Below are 23276 nucleotides of genomic sequence, written 5' to 3' on the forward strand. Positions count from 1 at the left end.
CATCTAAAAGAGGTTAACCAACACAAGTTTATTAATGCTTTTAGACACATTATACCGATATAGCTCGGTATTCATGAACCGTTTCAAACCGGAGTTGTGTTTTGAAGTCATTTCGTTTTGTTCTCCAAATTTTTGTACATTCATTAATTTATACAACACATAAAAGTGCCATTTGCCAGTAAACTATTCATAGATCATAGTGAGTGTCTTACTATATTAAAAGTTTTATAGTTTGACACAATAACAAAAATAGAAAAAAGAAGACAATGCAGCGATTGAGCTCCTGTTCCAGCTGATGATCAATATGTCATCTGGATTGGACCCATCAAGCAGCTCTGTGAAATTACTAGTCTTTGGCTTGTCAAATACAAGATGAGACACTTGTCTCCATGCATGCTCCCATCATTTCGACACAATACTCGTCCTTACCGTTTCTTTAGTAAGAAGTCTCGATAATATCATTAGCAATACATCATTTGGGAGTTTGCTGATCCATTCCTAATCAGATTATCCCATTACACAAAAAATATTTGTTATGAGAGTTACAAATAATAATGTTTGCAGTTTTGATTTCATTATGCTTAGCCCATATTATTTTTTCAATCAAAAATCAAAGAAAAAACCATCTTCCGTCTGCTGATCCAATTAAATATTTTACCTGATCAGATGATGATGGTGATGTTGATGATGATGATTTATCCATATAGGCTTGATTGCTGTGAAGATTAACTCTAAGTTTTGGTAGTTCAACACTTTTTCTCAGTTTTGTATGATATGTACACTTAACCTAAAAAAAACAAATTAACACGTCACACTTATATTTGATACTATGGGCCCGGTTGGTCAGAAGTATATATCTTTGGGCTTCAATTTTTACGGCCCTGGCATCTTATAAAAGGAAGGCTCCTTTTGAATTTCTCTTCTTTGACAAAACTTTTCTTTAAAATTTGATGATCATGAGCAAGCCGGCGGATAAAGAGATTATTTTCAATAACCGGACCAGACTAGTCTGATTGTGACTCGTTTTTTAAACCTGTTCCAGACTGTAGTAAAATTAGATTTGAATCGGCCAAACTCGTTAAAACCAATGACTCAGTTCGATATAAAAACACCACTTTTCAAATTCAAGTTAAAAACTAAAGAACTGCAATTTTATTACAAAATGACATAGAATATATTTTATGTAGTAATTATCTAAATAAATCAGTTTTCATTATATTTTATATTATTTTGAAGTTTTCATTTTCATTTTATTATATTTTCACATTATTTTGAAGTTTTTGAAATACTTCTTTTCCTCAATTGATCTTGACTTTGTTTGATAATTTGATTAATTCTATTTTTTCATATCCATATGTTTCTAGAACCCATTAGCAATTATAATGGTGACGATCCTAAAAGAAAGATGGGAATACTTGATCTCAACTAGTTCATTGCTGCGTGTCTGACTTACAGATGAAACTTTGGAGATGACCATGAAAAGAGCAACAAAAACACATCAACTTTGGTGCTCCAATCTTCTTCCTAGCTGAGCCAAGAGATGATTGGTGTGAAATATGTACACACAAGCCATAACATAGTACATATATAGTATATATTATGAAAATGCATAACATATATACTAATAAAAGTTATGTAACAATACTAATGTTTTATGAATATTATTTAATAAAAGTTATCTAAAAATAATTATGTTTACATATGAACTTTAATAGAATTATATAACAATATAAGTAAAATTATGTAAAATATAAGTAAAACATTATTTTTAAATATGAAATTTTATATTAACAATTCATTTTAATTAATTATAGTAAAAATGTTGGTGATAATATTAATAAATATTACTATACAATTAACTTCATAAAATTATCTCTAACAATTATTAGTGGAGATGAATTAGTTTTAAAATATTGTGTGATAATTTATATTATGTATATATGATACTAAGAAAAAATAGAAAATATGTTGTTAAGATTTTATTTAAGACATCTAAAAGAGGTTAACCAACACAAGTTTATTAATGCTTTTAGACACATTATACCGATATAGCTCGGTATTCATGAACCGTTTCAAACCGGAGTAGTTTTCTGAAGTCATTTCGTTTTGTTCTCCAAATTTTTGTACATTCATTAATTTATACAACACATAAAAATGCCATTTGCCAGTAAACTATTCATAGATCATAGTGAGTGTCTTACTATATTAAAAGTTTTATAGTTTGACACAATAACAAAAATAGAAAGAAGAAGACAATGGAGCGATTTAAAGAACTCCAAAGAAAGGGCTGTTGATGGCGGAATTGAGCTCTGTTCCAGCTGAGTTGACAATGACTGAATCTACATTGTCCCTTGGTAAGAAAAAGAACATATCCTCCTTCCATTTTCTCAAACCCACATAGCTCCATGAACTCTATGCCTCCTCTCAGTGAACCAGCCCTGTCTTGTTTTATCCTAAGAACCATGATTTGTAAGAAACTGGGGGCTTGCTTAAGCGACTTTAAGCATTCTCTCATTTGTACAGTCTTGCCTTCTTCTCCTCCACAACTGGCACTGAGGGTTTCGCAGCCGCAGGATCTTCCGAAACAAGAAATGTTCTTGTTAACACATTAGCAGCTCGCATGGTGAATTTGAAGCCTTGACCACATTTTCCAACTCCTTAAGCAACTGTAGTCTCTCGTCTGAGTTAAACCCTTTTATGGAGATACTTGCTTTCTTCAATCGATTTGCGTTTCGTAGGATGTATTTGGCAACTTCTTTCTCTTCTTCTTGTTGCTCTTTGTAGGTGTTCCACACAAATGTCTCCAAACATTCAGGAACGTTCTTAGGTTGATTCCATTCTTTACAACTTACACCAACTTTTCCATAATACCATTCACCGATAAGCTTTAGGACTTGCAATCTAGGAGACGTATTGATCATGCGCGTAAGCAGATTCCACCAATATGCTTTATCTGTACTCAGCTCCAAATGTACTAACTGATGGAAGATAGTACCAGTACTAGGAAACGCAATCAACTCTGATGGAGATAAGTAAAGATCGGTATTCGGAAATGTAATCATCTCTGATGGAGATAAAGATAAAGAAAGACGTTTGACGGAAGCAAGAGACTGCATAAGCTTTTTGTCGATTACCTCAGAGAGATCAATAACATTTGCCTCTACTAACTCTGGTGCGATCTCAACCATACTAAACCGAAGACGAGGAAACCCTTTAATCTTCAAGTACTTCAAAGAAGGAGTATTGACCACATAGCTCCCAACCATTTCGCGTCCGTAGCTCCAGTCGTAGATTTCGAGTCTTTGTAAAGATGGCACCGCGATAGTGAAAACTCTCACCACTTGGAGATTCCGATGGATTACCAACTCTTGGAGATTAGGACAACCAGATAGAAGATTAACAACCGATTCATCGTCTTTGTAGTCTACATAGCAAAGATGCAGTTTCTTCAAAGACTTGAGACAAACTTGAGAAGAAGGGATATCAATAAGAATCCAATTCTTGATTATCAAAGTGTCCAGTGTTTGGCAGTTATAGAAACACTTGGGAAATTTGAAATTGGAATATTAACTCGCGGACATGACGTGCGTATGCGATCCCAGTCCACATTCCTATGTCCATACCATCGCAGCTATCTAAAATAAAACGGAGGCTCAAACTCTCTAGGACAGAAGATTTATGAGAAAGCAAAAGCCTACAAACATTCTCTGAAAACGTCTCGTGCTGACTTTGGTTGAGATGATAATCAAAGTTGAGTTTAGGCACCATCTTCCAAATATGCTTCCATCGTTTAGCAAGAACACTCGTGGCTACAACATCTTTGGTTGGAAGGAAAGAGAGTATTTGAAGAAGTAGAGCTTCAGGCAAGTGGCTGATCTTGTCCATTTTCTTGATTAGAGACAAGAATTCAAAAATGGAAGAAGATCGAAACTGGTGAATCACTCTGATCTAGACGGGAGTCAGAGGAGACTGGAGCAGAAAAAAAGTCAACCAAGAAAAGGGAAAGAGATTATACTGAAATACACAAACCAATAAAAGTATTTGCTTGAATAAACAAATACACAAATAAAAGTAGAGCTAACTAGCCTGGGACTCAACATTTTTAGAAGGGGCTCTCTCTCTCTCTTATCTCTCTCAAATCTTTGAGAGAGAGAGAGTATCTTCTCCCTTTGATCTCCGGAGATCTTTCCGGCGACCTTGAAACCCTTCGTTTTGTGCTTATGTTCCGGCACACGGTGGCTCCTCATGCACGGTGTGGCCGGCTCTCGACTCCGGCGGTCTCTCCTTTCTCTTCGGTGATGCCGTCCGGCTACTGACTCCGGCGTCGTACTTGTCCTTTCGGTCACGGCTGCTGGCTCTTACTCCGGGTTATCCCGGATTGTTTGGCTTCATCATGATCTACGATTCGAGTTTCTTGTTCATTCATTTGAGCTTCGATCTTGGGATGATTGTTCTTCCTCTCCTTTTGTTAAGGTTTTTGCATCTTCAAGCTTATTCTCATCATAAAAGACGCCTGGTTTTAATGTCGAGGTTAATCGGATCCTTGGAGAACGTTCGTTTGCAAATGGATCTCTTATCTATTCGTAGATCCGTCGGCTTGAGTCTTCTCTACGACGGGTGCTCGTTGTTGAGCCACTTTCCCATCATCGTGTGATTGAGTTCTCTCTCCTGATGATTGGACTCCGGTAAAGAATTCTCTATCTGGTGTTGATGTGCGTCGTGTTTGGTCGCCCTCTGTGCGCTGATCTTGTCCTATCGTTGTTGCCAGAGTTTCTTTTCCTCTTTTCCTGTCTCCGATGTGTTTCCGGTGGAAAGCCGATGGGAATCCGGTGATAACTTTCCAGTCGCTGAAGCAAAGTGATGGTTCATCTTCTCGATGCGTGTCCTCTCGTGACTCCTGTGTAACACGCGTGGAAGCTTAGGAACCGCACTGTCTTCCTATGGACTTATTTTGATGTTGGATCTTCTGGGATTCTTTGTAATTTTCTCTGTTTGTCTTGTTGGACCTTTCGTTGTAATATTTCTGTTTTGTTAATAATATCAGTGACAAAAAAAAACTAGCCTGGGACTATTAAGTAGAAGAAACAAACCGTTTTATTTCGTTATTTTCTTCCATTCGCTCTGCTTCGAGGAGTTCCTTTCCAATTCTAATTCGCTCATGAACCAAACACTAACATGTTAAAGAAAGATGATAACAAAAAGAGTTCTTACAGTTTCAGCCATGGCACAATCATATCTAACACATACTACATGCATATTCTTATTATATACTACCAAGAGGATTCACCTTAGATACTCGCACAGCAATTACAGCCAGTAGAGCTCAAATCCTATGCATGCCCATTTGCAGGGAAATGAACTTAGGAGAACAGAGCATAAGTTAATTATAACAGAAAAGAATAACCATGGTTGAGAGAAACATATTCCGATTCTAACAATAAACATCTTCCAGGATCATCATAAACAGTGCCATGCTACTCGTTGAAGAAAGAAGGAAAAGTCAAGGTTATGCCTGCTCTACAGAAAAAAAAATTGAACATTGACAGAAAAAAGTAACTCCATCCCTTGCGTCTTTCTTTGACTATCTTCTGCAACTGTAATCTTCTTTTCTCCACATTTTGAAGCTTCCCTTTAGCTTCTGCACACCTTTTGAACCATTGTCCAAAACATAGCCATGAACTCGTATTCCTGATTCAAGCGCACCAGATTTCGAACTTGAACTCGTATTCCAGACTAGCACTGTTATCTTGAAATTGTATAATCTTCTATCAGCAAAAACAAAATAAAGAAGAGTTAACTTACTGAACTATCTTCATCAGGGTCGTTAAGGACTATATAAAAGATAGGTGCCAAAAATTCATTCATCCCTTGAACATATCTGAAGCCGTGATTTAACTTGGCAAGCACAAGCAATATATTCTTCATAGATTCCTAGACGACATCAGTGAGCTTAATTAATCAACAATAGGTGAGAGAATTTGCTAATGAGAAGACAGAAAAAGGTTTACCTGGTTAGAATGCACAAATGATGATTCAGCAGAGAAAAAGGGTATGTCTTGGATATGTACACTTGACATCTTTGTCTATTTGTTCGATTGTCTCAGTATCCTATATTAGTAAAACGAACTGATGTTGGAACTGGTGGACAAAATGAATAACATAGCCTTTAATCATGTCCTTAAGTGATGTACTGAAGAGATTTAAACAATGAAGGATGCAAGATATATAGTACCTGGAAGTATGTATTCCAGATGCTGGCCTTCCTAGGCTTAAAGGATGGTCCTCGTCAGTTATTCTGCATCGGCTTCAACTTTTCAACTCATAATTGTCAAATCCGTTTGACCTCACCAATCTCCATGTGATTTCATTTAGATGTACAAAACACAGTTCAAGAAAAAAATATATAGTTTAGTAAAGAAACTTTCTAGATGATAGAGAAACCCCTAACAAAGTTCATAAAGAGAGAGAGAGAGGACAAATCTAGTACTTGTTAAAAATTTTAATATACATAGCAGGCAAAACTGACAGATAACTCCTAAAGAAAAGGATCACTTACAGGACTAGTGAGAAGCTCATCCTTATAGTGCTTGTATTGGGATCTCTTTTGTTTTAATTCACTTGACCAGAGTGAACGTTTAGGTGGCAAGTATCCAAGCAAAAGCTACCAAATAAATATCATATTTTAAAATTAGCCTAAGGTTTTTTCATGGAAATCAAATTATATCACAAAACCTGCATACTAATCACATTTTAGATAACTAATCAACATGAAGACAAAACTCTTGAGTTAAATTTTGCAACAAGGGGAAGTAAAGTTAGCATATTTATAAACCAAACAAAAAAGGAAGGTTGCATTGACCTCTACTGAGGGATGAGCTTGGCGGGAAAAGTCCTCAGCGGAAGTAACATCGGAATTTCTATATTCGCCACTATCCCCAGAGATATTGAGGAACCGAGGACGCTGTGGAGAGCGGAACTGAGCCTGGAAGCAACGGTAATCGATTCTTACTCTTCCTCCTTCATTTCAGTGGCGGGAGAATGGAGGATGAGGAGGAGACCATCGTCGTTGTTGAAAGACAACGGCGGAGGAGGAGCGGACCACATGGTGCGATCAGAGATTTGATGATTTGATGGATCGATCAGAGATTTCAGTTTCCCAAGTATCATCGATCGAGAAGAGATCAATTCGAGCGAGAGTCAGTGACTTCTCTGAAAGGGACCTTAGGTACCTCCATCCCAACTCTATTTTTTCATTTAAAATGGAATAGAAATGAATATGGACTAAAGAATGTTTGAACCCAATTTCATATCTCCATTCATAATAAAATTTACTCCATAAATGGAGTAAAGTAATCTATTTTTTGTTTGTTCATCACTCCATTATGGAGTGAAAAATAGACTAGGCTTAGAATAATTTTACTCTATTTTCACTTTTAGATGCTCTTAAAGGTAAATGAACAAGTGTAGGACAACTTACTATTTAATTATCAAATATAGCCTCACTATATTGTTGATTCTGTACATATTTAGCCTCTTTTATTTCTCTTGACTGAAGTTCCTCCACCCTTTTTGTTTGATTGGAAAATGTTGAAATCGAACCTGATTTTTGTCCCCCAACAGCGACAACAATATAACGAGGCTATATTTGAAGGGAATCGAACCTGATTTTGTGGATTCATTCCTACCCTAACCAAGACCATTCCAATGTATTCACACGAAATTTAGCATTGGGGAATGCAACAACATTGTTGTCATGATCCTCTTCCCATACCTTCTTCTCCCAAGACTCATTGGTAGCATTGTTGTTATCATGCACAACATACCAAGCAACGTTTCATGTATCGTAGTTTGTTAACGCAAATTAGGATAGTAATTCTTCAACTTTAAAGCAATCACATACCTTAAATGTGATCTCGAGTATCCTCATTTTACGAATCCATAAACCTAAGACTTGTCGTAACCTCTCAACTTTTATCCGATTCATTAAATTTATACTTACTGACATTGATGCAGCCATAAGTCCAATCGATTTACAAAGCCCACCAGACATGTTGTAAACAAATTCTTCATGCACAATGCTTTTTTCCTCCTGATCAAAACAATGTCAAACTCAAAATCAAACACCTTAATAATTCATTTTCTATATATTCAAGCTCATTATTCGAATCAATACATTTACCTTGGATATATTGTAGCTGATGTGAGGTGTGGAAAAGTTCATACTAAATTGGAGTCTAGGGGCACATAGGAAAAAACCATCCTTCCCAAAAAAGGTATTTTCGATGACAAGGATATTTAAAACTAGTTGATGACACTTGAAGGCCACCAATGTTATGCATAAACAACACATGCAAGAGTTTCAATTTGTTGTTCTCAATCTTCAAAGGACCCCCAATATCGTGGATGCATGTGATGTACAGTACAAGCACTTTGAGAGTAGCGTAAGATGAGAGTAGCGTATTAAAGACTTCAACCTTGGTAGTGTTGACTAAATCAAATTTGAGGGTCCTAAGATTAAAGCAGTTTCTAAAGGGATGTTAGCTTCTAAAATTGTATGACCTTAGGGAGAGTGACATGAGGCTTGGATGACAGAATGAGTTTGATTGAAACTCGAAGAATTTTCCAGTTCGATCCCAACAATCAAAATGCGGATGAGTGTGAGAACTTTGGTGTGTTTCTCGCTAGTGAGTGATTGAATCCAAGTATTGAGAATTCCATTTAGCCTTAGGATGAGGAATAATTGATGACACAGCTCTCTATATGTCCCTGGTGATTCTTTATAACCTTTGAGAAACCACCAAAGAGTAAGTAAGAGAATGCCAACGAAAAAAAAACTAACTGATGATAAAAGGGAACCTACCTTAGTAATCAATGTGTCATCTAGATTGGACCCATAAGGCAGCTTTGTAGAATTAGTAGTCTTTGGCTTGTCAAATACAAGATAAGACACTTGTTTCCACACATGCTCCCATTGTTTTGACACAACACTCGTCTCTACGGCTTCTCTAGTACAAAGTCTCGATAATATCATCAGCAATACATCATTCGGGAGTTTGCTAATCCAATCAACACTTTTCACTGCTATATTATACCATTAAACAAAGAAATTGGTTATGAGAGTTACATGTATGGCAATCAACTCATAATCACTTTTAATGTTTGTTGTTTCAATTTAATCGTCTTAGCCTATATTTGATTATTTTCCAATCAAAATCGAAGAAAAAAAAAGGTCTCCCTCAAATTCGTCTCCTGATCCAATTAAATATTACCTGATCAGATGATATTGATGAGGATGATCTCTTCATTTTTGTTTGATTAATGTGAATATTAACTCTAAGTTCCAGTAGTTACCTGATTCAAAGATAAAAACACCTTCGAGATTCTCTGAGGGATTAGACGAACAGAGGATAGAAGTACCTGTCGAAAGATGATTATTTGTTTCTGACACTTTTTCTGATTATTGTAATGAAATATTTAGGTAACTGTTTGGGGCTTAAGATAAGACCCAATACAGAGTTAATGCCGACAAATATCTTAATCAAATATAGTAGATATTATTCTTTATTTCGTGGAGAGCTCTTAGAGGAAGAGCTCCTCTCTGCCTCATGTAGACTAGTAAAGGTAATGTCTTTTCTCTACAATAATCTTGTTCTGTTCATAAAGAAATGGAAGATGAGGGATTGGAGCGAACAAGGGACAGAGCAATAGAGGCCCACCATCTTTGGTTGAATGGGCTCACTGAAACTTACCTTGAAGTAGAGCCAGGCGAAATTGATCTAACCTTCAAGGGCTCAAGGAGGACATTGGTCTTTTCTTGTACTGCCACATGAGGAAAGCTTTCAGAGTAGTTCAGGTCTCACTGAAATACAATCTCCAATTTAAGCTTTGGAACTTCGTAGGCCTTGGAACTTTGTAGAAGGGAAAGAAGCGAATCTTGATCATCTCTTGACGGCTTTGGAACAATTGCAAGAAATCATTTGCTGTCAATCTTCGGTGGAAGAGAAACTTTTTTTCTTATTTTTTTTATTGATGCATTTAATTGTTCCACCGATTTAGCTTACTATTAAGCTTTTCGTTTTGTTCTCAAGATTCTTGTACATCAAATCTATTAAAATAGGAGTACAAAATAAAACTAACCTTTAAAATTGCACAATATTTACAATTCAATGCCACTAAACATTAAATAAACATATCTTAAAATAATAATTGTGTCTTTGAAGTAGTAAATCATTTCTTAAAATAACTATAACTATAACTATAAGGATTTCAGCAACAATAATTAACATATAATTTTCTCACCTTAAATTTCTCCTAACATTTCAGTAACTATACATTATTTTACATAATTATTTCAGGAAGGAAATGAATGTAACTAATCTACACCATAAGAAATTATACTATATTATATTCATCTTCACATTTTCAACAAAACACTTGTCTACGATATATTAATACTCACCTTTTTCTGAAGACATTTAATTATAGTTTTTACTAAAATGAATTTAGGAATATTAAAGTTTAAAATGAATTTTAACAATAATATGCAATATTTCTCAATATCGTCTAATTTCACAAATTTAGCTTGGAAGGCTAAAAATATATTCACATATATATATATATATATTTTTTTTTAATATTCCTATAATACATAGTTAGTAATTTTGGTTACTATTAGTTATAATCAACAAAAAAATCTGTTTATACTAAGATTTAAATACCTTTGAATTACTTGTATAAACTATCGATTATTTATTGCTGAATATTCCTTTTTAATATATCTAAATCTCACCTAAAATATATCTATATATATTTCGAAAATTCATAAAATATATATATTTAATCATTTCCTGTTATTTTTTAACAATAAAATCTACCAATGATAAGATTTAAAATTTTAAATATCTTTGATTTACTTATACAATAATATGCTCATCATATCTAATTACTGCATTTGAGAAAAAAATTGTGTTAAAAGAAATATTACTCAAACATATCATTGGAACAATATATTTTAAAGGTTTAGTATGAGCTGGCGTACGGACCAATATTTTTTTACACTATCTAAACTATTTAATTATGTGCTTATAAACATATAAAACATGTTAAATGTTTAAAATATTAATCAATAAAAAATTAAATAGTATATATATATATATATATATATATATATAAAATAAATATCCGCGCTGGTGCGTCTAATTCATATTTTTAATAAAACGCAAGTTTGCCTAGTTATATTATATCAATAGTTTTATAATTTGACACAATAACAACAAAATAGCAAAGAAGAAGAAGACGCCAATGCAGCGATTTAAAGAGCTCCAAAGAAAGGGTTGCAGATGGCAGAATTGAGCTCTGTTCCAGCAGGAGTTGATAATGGCTAAATCTACCTTGTACCTTGGTTAGAACAAGAACATATTCTCCTTGCATTTTCTCAAACCCACATAGCTCCTCTCAATGAACCTTGGTAAGAACAAGTACATCTTCTCCTTCCATTTTCTCAAACCCACATAGCTCCACGAACTCTATGCCTCCTTTCAATGAACCAGCCCTGTCCTGTTTTACATTTTTTCAACCCAAGAAACTTGACTATCATCGTGAAGATATAGATGGGCACTTTAATGTAGATTGATTACCTGAAATGTTTGGTTGGTGAGTCTAATTTTCCGGAATTTCTCTTCATCTGGATTCTTAGAGACGTTTCCCATGTAAGTCCGCAGAGTCTGGAACGCTCTCTTCACTTTAGCATCATCCTCCTGAACCAAACAACAAGTCATTACTGTTTTAGTTACAATTTTACTTGATCCTCCCCACCTAAATTTAAATTGAAACACTTCTACAAGACACAGGATTCCCCGAGACCAACAAATTAATGTGTTGATTATGTCCCTGAACCTTTCTCCTGTTTTACCAAAAGTAGATTACTTGCTGTGATGGATTGATATATATTGTAAGAATATGCATATCAGTAAGCACAATCATATCTAACACATTGTATATGCATATTCTTATTATACTACCAAGATGCTCGCCTTAGATACTTGCACAGCAATTACAGCCAGTAGAGGCCAAATCAATATGCATGCCCATTTGCAGACAATGAACCTAGCAAAACAGAGCAAAAGTTAATTCTAACAGAAAAGAATAACCATGATTGAGGGAAACATATTCCGATTCAACAATAAACATCTTCCAGGATCATCATAAACAGTGCCATGCTACTTGTTGAAGAAAGAAGGAAAAGTCAAGGTTATGCCTGCTCTAAAGAAAAAAATGAACACGGACAGAAAAACAGAAAACTCAATAGAACCTTAGTTCTCGTGCTTTAATCTTCAACTCTTCCGCCGTAAGAGCAGTTTTAGGAGGCCCAACTTTAGAGTTGGCAGGTCTCTAGGCAAACAGTCAACAACATAGGCATCACGCTAACAGAAAGAGAAGCAATGAAATTTCGTTATCTCTTCAATAATACATTTGACAACTACATGTATTAACATCTCCTTAATCATAATCTCATTAAGAAACTTATTATATTGTACATATATCAAAAACATTGAGATTTTCCATCTCAAAGACATTAGTATCCAGGCATGTGGGAGGGGTTTTTGTCAGACTTTGCTTAACCTTGTGTTACAAGAGCAGGACAAGATTTGTAATATAAAGCGTTATGAATAACCAGCACTTTCATGTGGTTTTGACTCATTCTCTTGCAGACCTGAGCGCACCTTTACTGACCCACTATATCACCAATAATCACCACATGAACAACTTCCTTCTTTGAAATGATGAAACTGTCTTGCATCCCTCAGTAGAATATCTTTTTGGCTGATCTTACTAACATACTTCATTAAAGAATGGCAATCTCCGCAGATTCTAAGGTTCTTAACGATCCTTATCACCGTTCCAGGAGAAGTTCTAAGAAGCCCAAGTGCAAGAGCCAGTTTTTCACTATGGATTCCTGTAACATTCTCCTTCTCTTCTTCTTCAATGTCATGAATCGACCAATCACCTCCCGGAATGTATCCTCTCTCAACAGCAAGCGATACGATCTCCTCAAGCTTCAAACGTATCTCTTGTGCTTGCTTATGAGAATTATCACCAGCTACAAATTTGTTCAGTTGACCGTCCACTTCGATGTAACTCCATCCCTTGCCTCTTTCTTTGACTATCTTTCTTCTTTTCTCTACATCTCGGTGCTTCCCTTTAGTTGCTGCATACCTTTTGTCTAAGAAAATATAACTACCCCGAAGCTCTGGATCAATCTCCACAAGATTTTGCGACACCATTTCGCCCTTTCTATTACTGTTGTGCGCCTTGCAAGCACGATAGAGTGCAGCCCATGTTGTGAGATCGGGATTTATCGGCATACTCTCTATGAGCTCATGCGCCTCGTTCAACTTCACTGCTCTACCTAACAGATCAACGACTACCACATAATGCTTCAGCGTTGGCTCAATCATATAGTCAAGCCTCATGCTGTCGAAGAAATTAATTCCCAAGTCTACTTCTCCTGAGTTCAAACATGCAGTTAGAACCGCAAGAAACACAACCTCGTCTGGCTTCTCCCCTGAATACATCATTTCTCTGAAACAAAGGATAGCCTGTTGAAACCGTCCATGAATCGCCCAACCTTGTATCATAGCCGTCCACGAAAGAATATCCTTAACCCCCATATTACTGAACACATTAGCCGCACAGTCAACTTCCCCACATTTTGCATACATATCTACCAGAGCTGTCCCTATAGCTCTATCCAATTTAAACCCATTGTCCAAAACATAGCCATGAACTCTTATCCCTGATTCAAGTGCACCAGACTTCGAACATGCAGAGAGCACAGCAGCAACTGTGTACTCATTAGGCTTCATACAACCCTTCTCCACCATATCAAAATAAATCGAAATCGCAGTCTCGTATTCACCATTCTGAGAAAACCCATTGATCAACGTCGTCCAAGAAAGCACATTCTTCTCCGGCATTAACTCAAAACACTGCTTAGCTCTGTTCAGCTCGCCTCTATCGACATAACCCTTGATCAAAGTACTCCAAGATCCTGAATTTCTCTCTGGCATGGACCCGAAAAGCGTTGCAGCCGTTTGCATATCCTTGGCTCGACAATACCCATTAATCAAAACATTCCACAGCAAAACATTCTCCTTTTTGATTCTCTCAGGACTTTCGTCGAACACTTGGTACGCATACTTCAACCCTTTAGTCTTACCGTACATATCAACCAAAGTCACTCTAACAAAGGAATCACAGTCTACGCAATCCTTCACCGTCGCGGCGTGAAGAGCCTTACCTAACCATCTAAACCCTAATTTAGAATTCGACTTGAGCACAAAGGGGAAAGTTAGCCGATCAGGTCTCACACCGAGCCTTAGCATGAGAATGAAATGACGAATTGAACATTCGAAACGTGCGTTCTCCGTCAAACCACGGATCAAGGCGTTGAAAGTAAACAGATTCTTCTCTTTCGAGTATCTGAAGATCGAGAGGGTGTAATCCGGGGACTTGAGAAGAGAAGAGCAAGAGAGTAGCTGAGAAGCCACGCGGCTGGTGAGAAAGCTGCGGCGGAGGATCTGAGCGTAGACGCGGCGGAGAGATACGGTGTCTTTGCAGGAGTGAATCAGAGAGATGAAGTGTGACTCGTCCGGTGAGGATTGAAGATTGGTCGGGAAAGATATCTTGGCGGGAGAAGAAGACTTCGGTTTGAAAAGAACACAAAGTGATTTCATTGTCCCCTCAAAAAACATCAAGACAAACATCTCGCAGTATATAGGCAAAATATTTAAACCGGATTAAACCGGTATCGCTCGGTAATTATAAACCATTTCAAACCGGATAAAAGTTAATCGTTGAATAACAAGCGAGAAAACAATAATTAAGCAACGTATAAAGAATGTCATTTGCCAGCAACATTCATAGATGAAAGATCATAGTGAGTGTCTTAATTATATATGATTATTGAAAGTTCTAATATTTTTATAATTTGACACAGTACAAAAGAGAAAGAAAGAAGAAGAAGAAGTCAATGCAGCGATTTAAAGAACTCCGAAGAAAGGGTTGTTGATAGCGGAATTGAGTTCTGTTCCAGCTGAATTGATAATGGCTGGATCTATCTTGTCCCTTGGTAAGAACAAGAACTCTCCTCCTTCCATTTTCTCAAACCCACATAGCTCCATGAACTCTATGCCTCCTCTCAGTGAACCAACCCTATCCTGTTTACATCCAAAGAACCATGGTTTGTAAGAAACTGGACTGTCATTACATAGATCCTTCAAAACTAGATGTGTATTTTTATGAAGATTGTTTACCTGAAACGTTTGGTTGGTGAGTCTAATTTTCCGGAATTTCTCTTCATCTGGATTCTTAGCGACATTTCCCATGTAAGTCAGCAGAGTCTGGAACGCTCTCTTCACTTTAGCATCATCCTCCTGAACCAACAACAAGTCATTACTGTTTTAGTCAAAGTTTTACTTCATCCTTCCACCTAAATTTCAATTGAAACACTTCCGCTAGACAATTACCAATAGACTTGCTAAGTGGATTGATATAAATACTGAATGCTTACCTTGTGGGCTTGCTTAAGCGACCTCAAGCATTCTCTCATTTGTTCAGTCTTAGTGGCCGGCCTAATAGGCAATGAGCTCTGCAACAACAAATAACGTCTCTCTAAGCACATAATACGAGAGGATAAATATAACTTGTTTTTTGAAAACGTTTTTACCTTCTTCTCCTCCACAACTGGCACTGAGGGTTTAGCAGCCGCAGGATCTTCCGCAGGCAGCCCTAGTTTCCGCCTTCTTTCAGCCTGTTAATAATGTATATATGAGTTTTCAACGTTTGTGTTGAGAAATAAATATGTAATGCAAAAAGGCATGTAAAATCTACCTTGTCTTCTTCAACTTTTTGACGGATCTTTTCCCTAGCCCGTCTTTCTTCTTCTTTCTCGGCTTTACGCAAAAGGATTATACTGAAATACACAGCCAATAAACGTATTTACTTGAATAAACAAATACACAAATAAGAGTAGAGCTGACAAGCCTGGCACTATTAAGTAGACGAAAACAAACCGTTTTCTTTCGTTATCTTCTTCTATCCGCTTTGCTTCTAGGAGTTCCTTGCCAATCCTAATTCGCTCCTGAATCAAACACTAACATGTTAAAAAAAGATGACAACAAATAGAGTGCTTACAGTTTAAGCCATGGCACAATTACTATCTAACACATTCTATATGCATATTCTTATTACACTACCAAGAGGATTCGCCTTAGGAGCAAAAGTTAATACTAACAATGGTTGAATCATCATAAGATTCTATATGTAAATATAGATAAGACATTTTATAAGAGGACCAACAGAATACCTTCTCTCTTTCACGCTCCATCCGTTTTTCTTCCTCTTCTTTCTTCTTCCGCGCACGTTCCCTATTATGGTGAACATCACAAAATGAGGGAAACATAAACAGATTCAACAATAAACATCTTCCAGGATTATCCTAAACGTTTTATATTAACCAATATTTAAATCGAATAGTTGAAGAAAGAAGGAAAAGACAAGGCTATGCATGATAAAAAAGTGATTGATGTCTCTAGTGCGCGCTACAGAAGAAAATGAACATGGACAGAAAAACAAAAAACTCATAGTACTTTAGTTCTTGTGCTTTTATCTTCACTTCTTCCGGCGTAAGAGCAGGTTTAGGAGGCCCAGTTTTAGAGTTGGCAGGTACCTAGGCAAAGAGTCAACAACACAGACATTACGCTTACAGAAAGAGAAGCAGTGGAGTAATACTAAGAACACATACATGCTTAATACAACGTGCTATAAGATTGATTAAAAACGATATAAACAGAAAAATAAAATTAACCTAAAAATGGTCACATTCAGGATTGGAGAGCAATTATCAAGAAGCAAAACAGTTCAGAAAAGACCTTTAGCTGAAAACCAAGCTATTGACAAGACACCCACCTTTGGCAATTCATCAACGTCAGGATCATTCTCATGCTCCACCACCCAATTAACTGCAGCCTCGAGACTGGCATTACCTGAAGAGATAAAGACCAAATTATGTTACAGAAAGTAACAACACTCTTTCAATAAGCTAAAGACCTATTAAGATCAGCGTTAAATTTTGAAGCTTTCAGGCACATGACAATTTTACACTTGAGATAATTCTTAGGGAGATAATAAAAAAAGGTGAAGCAAGATTTACATAAGATTAAAATAGGAGCCCACAACCAATAGTAGATTATTACCAGAGTAGTGGAGTGCTCGGGTAGCCCGAGCTTTAGGGAAGCCCATCCCTTCAAGTTCCTCGAGTAATTTTTGGTCAACCTCTGGAACAACCATCTCTGCAGGAAAGAGATAGAGAGACCATAAGAATTGAACTTCATATGCATAAATATTTACAAAGTACCTTCAGCAGCATCTCCACTGCCACTAGAACCATCAGCGTTGTCAATCTCCATAGCAGGCTGCTTAGGAGCTTCCAAGCTGATTGGTTTCACCGTCTCCATTGTCTTATCCACAAACTCAGTATGCCCTGTTCTTTTCGTATGCAAATCGCTTTCCTTCACATTGTATAAGAACGAGAAAAGAAATCAGAAATAATCACATGAAACTCGTGCACAATAGCAGAAGCTAAAGCTCCACAGACAATCAAACTAAGAGAACTCTAGTAAACAACGAGCAATAGAAACCAAAGTTCTAAACTTTGCGATCTAATTAAAGATCATATCAGCGGGAAACACTGGAAAATAGATTCAATTTCATTCAAAAGTCAAGTCAAAACCCATCAGCTCCAAAGCCAGTAAAGATTGTAATCAAATCGAGATCCCTTCTAATTACCACCAACAAAGCAAACTCAAAATTCATAAAAGGAGCGATGAGAATCGAAGATCCGTACGGTTTTAGAGCGGCAAGGCTTGCTGCAAGCAGTGCAAACGAGATTGAGCACCGCCTCAGTGGACTCGGCGAAATTGGAGTGAGAAGTGATCTCCGCATGCTCCTGCGCCTCCTCCACCGACTTCAGCAGCGCGCCGCAATCACCGCACTTGAGCGATACTCCTGCCATGGCTCCACAATCAATCTCTCGAACGAACTTGGTTTTTCAGAAAACTCCGATGCCTTTTCCTTTTAATCGTTGCTTGGGGAGAGAGGAAGACGTAGGACCCGGTTCAATCACCTCCACTGCCGGTTCAGTTTTTCCGGTTATGATCTCGAAATAAATTGATCCCATCGGTTAACTACAAGCGTTCCATGACAATTTAATACCGGTCTGCATTTATTTATAAGCAATTGTCAATAATAGCACATTTTGAAGTTTATATCTCAAAAATAGCACTAGAGAAAATCACAAAAATTACATTCATTAAAGGGTAAAATATCTCTAATACCCTTGCTTTAAAATTAAATAAACAAACAAAAATAAATAAAAATAAAGAAAATAAAAATAATTTTTTTTTATAGTTTCAGATTATATGTTTTCATATTCGAAAATTTATATATTTTTTTTGAAATTTTTTTTTTCGATTTTTTTTTTCAAATTTTCTTTTTATAATTAAAAAAATATTTTTTGAAACTGTTTTCAAATTTTTTATTTTTTATTTTAATATTTATTTTTTATAAAATTTTAAACTCTAATTCCAAAACCCCACCCCTTAACTCTAAACCCTAAGGTTTGAATTAATTAACCCAAGGGGTATAAGTGTATATTTACCTCTTTAATGAAACCTATTTTTGTGACTTTGAGCCTTGAATGCTCTTTTGGGAACAAAAACTTGGTTTAGTGCTATCTTAGTCTTTTTCTCTTTATTTATTTAACCAGACGGTTTGTAGTTTCTTTTCAGAAGTAATTCTATGTTTATTAAATATAAAAATACAAAACAAGGATTCATACCGTAAATTTTTGTTCTTCAAATATTACAAACCGTATTTTTTAGTTCCGAATTTTATGCCAATAATCTTCATATACCCAAGTCAAAATAACCAATTTCCTTGCACTACTAAACATTATTAATTTAACAATTATTTAAAATAAATCCAAATAGGCATGATTTTCGCGTAATATAAACTGATTTATTTTTAATGAAACTAAATGAAGTAGTCTATATATAAATGTTTTAATTACAGCCCTATAACTAATTAACCATCTCTAACTTAAGTATTTAACCTAGAAATCCTAATTTTCAAAACAAAAAAAACAAGTATTTAACCTAGAATCTAGACAATGTTGTTATACCAGATCACAATTTTTGAAAAATCAATAAGATTCCGACCCAAAAAAAAACAATAAGATAATATCCATAAAAGTTGAAATTGAAAATAAGGAAAGTCTTCAAATTGGTAAACAAGACTTGGCATTCCAGAAAACAGGACTTGGCATTCCAGAAAACCAACAAAATGTTTAAATGGTTCACTCCGACACATGACTTGCGGCTGAAGAAATCTAAGTGAAACAAAAACAAAAACCAAAACCAAAGTACCAAAGACCAAACACTACAAGAAAACACAAGTTTTACGAGGGCAGTTTTCCTCGTTACTTCGTCGTAAAAGCAGTGTTACGACGAATTAGCGAGGAAACCCGTTTCGTCGTTATACGTTTGTCGTAACGCATATATCCTCGCTAATTCGTCGTAAGTTAGCGAGGAAATAATTTCGTCGTAAAAGCGAAGGAGGATATTTCGTCGTAAAGACCACGTAAAGATTCCACGTAAGGACGTCGCTAAGTTTCCTCGTAAATACCACGAAAAGCTTTCCTCGTAAAACCCACGTAAATAAATACTCGTAAAATTAACGTAAATACCTTGACAGCTTTCCACGTAAAGAAAACGTAAAAACCTTGATAGATTTCCACGTTATTTCCATGTAAATGTTTCCTCGTAAAAACCACGTTAAGCTTCCACGTAAAGAAGCCGCAAAATTAGCTACGAATTTACTTCGTTTCATTATTTTATAGAAATATAAAAAATTATAATTATAAATATAATTTAAATTATTTAAATTATTAATAAAATTAAAATTCTAAAAAAATCAAAACCAAAATATTTTATATATAAATAAGTTTTGAATTCATAATACAAGAACCGAAATTAAAAAGAACTAAGGGTGGTCGTTAATTAATCGCCTCGTAGAATTCATCACTCCTCGCCTGAACATCCGCCTCGGCATGTGAGTCGTCGGTCGGTGACTGGCCTGGGATAGGATTTTGTTGTCGCATGGTCCTCAACAAAGTCGCCCATTCCGGATTTGTGGCCGCTACAACGTCCAAGAAGCCCTCGAGTCCACCCATACGAGATCGCAGCTGAGTAGACTCTATACGCAGCTGAGTAGACTCTCTACGCAGCTCTTCGGACTCCCTACGCAGCTGAGAGACTTCATCATCCCGTCGCTGAACATAAGACGATGTCGCTCTCGGAACATCGTTGACGGAACCAATCCCCAACGTCCGTCCCTTTTTTTTAGGGACAACCTTAAAAACAAAAAAAAAATTTTGTTAGTAAAAATTTAAAGTTAAATTAAATGAATATTTAAAAAAATTAAAATTTTAGAAAATTTACCTCCTCGTAAAGCTTATCCACTTCAGGTGTGGATAAGGTGACGGGTAATCCATCGGTGGACTGTTGGGTCAGCTGGGTCTGGCGTTCTTCAACCCGAGCAGCCAAATCGTTGTAGATTTGCTCGGACTTGCCATCTATAAATCGGCCCGCCTTGTTCTTGTGGGTCCTCTCGTAAAGTTGCATAAGAGACGGGAATTCTCCCGTCTCTTTGGCCTAAAAAAACATTTAAGAAAGTTGTTAATTAGAATATATATAAAAATATACTAAAAATTTAATATAATTAAATTTTAATTACCATTTCCAAACGGACACCGGCGTGGGGTTTTTGGCCCGTAGTGTGAAGCATCGGCCCGTTCCCGTGCTCATCGACTGTGTTACGGGAGTTAGAGCAAGACTGGGCGATTCTAATGGAATCAGGAAGACGCCAATATCGGATGAGGCCATCCCAGACATCCGTGGTGAGCTCAGCGGGTTTGCCACGCTCATACCCCTTCACGATCCAGTCACCCTTCCAGTTGGAGACCGTGTCCAACAAGCGAACTTTCGCCTTCGCTTCAAACTTCTTTCTCACCCTCTCAGTGATCCCCAAGGCCCAATTATATTTTTGCTGTTGGAAAAAATAATTTATAATTAGTTTTTCAGAAAAAAATATATATATAAATAATAAAAAAATTTAAAGATATATATTTAATTAATAGAACTTACAGCGTAAATTTTGAACCACGTCTTTCTGACGTAGTGGGGCGTCGTTTTCCAGTTCGGATGTGCCATGGAGAAGTAACCTTTTATCGTGTCGGTTACGTCCGATGCAAGACATCCGTCAATCCCCCACCTGAAAAATACAAATTTAAAATATAAATTATTTTTTAAAGTTATAAAAGAATTTAAAAAGAATAAAAAAATAATGAAACATACCATAAAGTTCCGTCCGGTCGGTCGGGGTCGATGACTGGTAAACCTTCTCTGCCTGGCAGACGGAGAATGTCCTCTACGGTGTACTGCGAGTAAGGAGCACTCGGAGGCACCATCAAATCGGGATGAATCTCGCCCGCGGGCATCGGAGGTGCCGGCATCGTAGGAGGCACAGGAGGAGGAGGCATCTGGGGAGGCACGTGAAGAACCGATGGTGCACTAGAAGAAGGAGATCCAATGACTCTCTGAGTGTACTGAGTCTCGGGGACAGTCTCCTGACCCGAAGAACCGGGAGCTGAAGAAGACGACGGGTCTAAACGACTACCCGGCTCACCGAACATCTCTCTGTAATGGGCAGTAAGTCTACCTTTTCGAACCTGAGAAAAAAATTTAATTTTTTAAATTTTCGTGAACATATACTTCCCAACATTATCCACCTAATCAACACTAAATAACATAAGATCCGTAAACCTATCTAAATTCCCTATACTAACCACCTAATCTATCCTAAACTAATCAAACTAGAGAGGAATTAGAGAGACTTACCATTGCTACGAATTAGGGAGGAAGTGGAGAGGAAGTAGAGAGGAAAGACGGAGCGAGCTCGCTCGGGATATATATAAGATTACTTGTCCTCGTAATTTCCTCGTAAACTTACGAGGAATTACAGAGGCCCGCGTTTTCAGTTACGACGAAATAGCGACGAAATACAAAGGCCCGCGTTTTCGTTAACGACGTTTTTACGACGAAAAGGGTTACGTGGAATTAACGAGTTAACCAGTTACGAGGAATTAGCGAGCCTTTATTTTCTATAAATACCCACAACTTTCCTTCTCAAACCACACACACAAACTCACAAAACACACCCTATCTCAAATCACACTCCTCACCAAAATACTTTTCAAATTAGAAATATTTGAAAAAAAAAGAAGAAAAGAAGATATTAGAATTTATGTGGGTGAGACTTAAGTCTCGCCACATATAATTCCAGTATCTTTCTTTTTTCTTTTTTTCTAGTTTTTATACTATGAGGAAGTAGCAAGTCCCGCTTTTCACCAATTTAGAAAATTTGGAAAAAAAAAGAAGAGAAGAAGATATTTGGAACTCATGTGGTCGAGACTTACGTAAGTCTCGCCAAATGTGATTCAAGCATCTTTCTTCTCTTCTTTTTTTTAGTATTTTTAATATTTTCGTCGTAATATCGTCGTTAGTTTACGACTCTTTTACGACGATTTTGGCTTACGTGGAATTAGCGTGCCCCGCTTTTTTAATTTCGTCGTAAAGTCCTCGTGGCCTTACGAGGTGTTTACGACGAAATCATCCTACGTGGAATTAAAGAGTGCCTCCTTCGTCATTTACTTTACGTGGTATTTACGTCAATTTACCTTACGAGGTCTTTACGACGATTCTGTCCTACGTGGAATAAACGAGTGCCTCCTTCGTCATTTACTTTACGTGGTATTTACGTCAATTTACCTTACGAGGTCTTTACGACGATTCTGTCCTACGTGGAATAAACGAGGATTACGTCGTACATTCGACGTCAGATTACGAGGAATTAACGAGCAGTACGTTTAAATCCCTAAAATCCGAAACCCCAAACCCCAAAACCCCATATTCCTTATCTTCTACTTCATATATTCCAAACCCCATCTTTATTTCATTCCAAACCACAATTCCCACATTTACTTATTTATAAAACAAACTCCCACAATTTCTTATTCATAAAACAAACTCCCACATTACCTTATTCATAAAACAAACTCTCACATTACCTTATTCATAAAACAAACTACACAAAATCAA

The 23276-nt window shown here is 36.6% G+C and overlaps 2 protein-coding genes, 1 long non-coding RNA gene and 1 pseudogene across 4 annotated transcripts; 1 reads left to right on the forward strand and 3 right to left on the reverse strand.

Moving 5' to 3' along the window:
- Positions 1-2160: 2160 nt before the first annotated feature.
- LOC106370980 lies at positions 2161-3885 on the reverse strand (annotated as a pseudogene).
- Positions 3886-4074: 189 nt separating this feature from the next.
- On the forward strand, positions 4075-5060 carry LOC125579373. The gene is made up of 2 exons (XR_007317389.1): positions 4075-4685; positions 4769-5060. It is a non-coding gene; the product is annotated as an uncharacterized LOC125579373 (long non-coding RNA).
- Positions 5061-12433: 7373 nt separating this feature from the next.
- On the reverse strand, positions 12434-14820 carry LOC106370975 (pentatricopeptide repeat-containing protein At1g04840). Its single transcript, XM_013810984.3, has one exon. The coding sequence runs from the start codon at positions 14763-14765 to the stop codon at positions 12741-12743; it is 2025 nt and encodes a 674-aa protein (XP_013666438.3). The 5' UTR covers positions 14766-14820; the 3' UTR covers positions 12434-12740.
- An 85-nt stretch (positions 14821-14905) lies between these two features.
- Positions 14906-18236, reverse strand: LOC106370976 (chromatin assembly factor 1 subunit A). 2 transcript variants are annotated; one of them, XM_013810986.3, is made up of 12 exons: positions 17906-18236; positions 17417-17570; positions 17256-17351; positions 16969-17045; positions 16650-16729; positions 16367-16427; positions 16074-16141; positions 15892-15973; positions 15728-15811; positions 15572-15649; positions 15315-15434; positions 14906-15218 (listed from the first exon to the last, which is right to left on the reverse strand). In XM_013810986.3, exons 1-12 carry the CDS (start codon positions 18071-18073, stop codon positions 15042-15044), a joined length of 1245 nt encoding a protein of 414 aa, XP_013666440.2. In that variant the 5' UTR covers positions 18074-18236; the 3' UTR covers positions 14906-15041. The 2 variants fall into 2 exon arrangements, with proteins under 2 accessions (XP_013666440.2, XP_013666439.2); XM_013810985.3 differs by having other exon boundaries at positions 17256-17354; positions 17906-18194.
- Between the last annotated feature and the right edge of the window lie 5040 nt (positions 18237-23276).

The sequence above is a fragment of the Brassica napus genome, chromosome A10 (assembly GCF_020379485.1).
Source record: "Brassica napus cultivar Da-Ae chromosome A10, Da-Ae, whole genome shotgun sequence".
Classification (NCBI taxonomy): Eukaryota; Viridiplantae; Streptophyta; class Magnoliopsida; order Brassicales; family Brassicaceae; genus Brassica; species Brassica napus.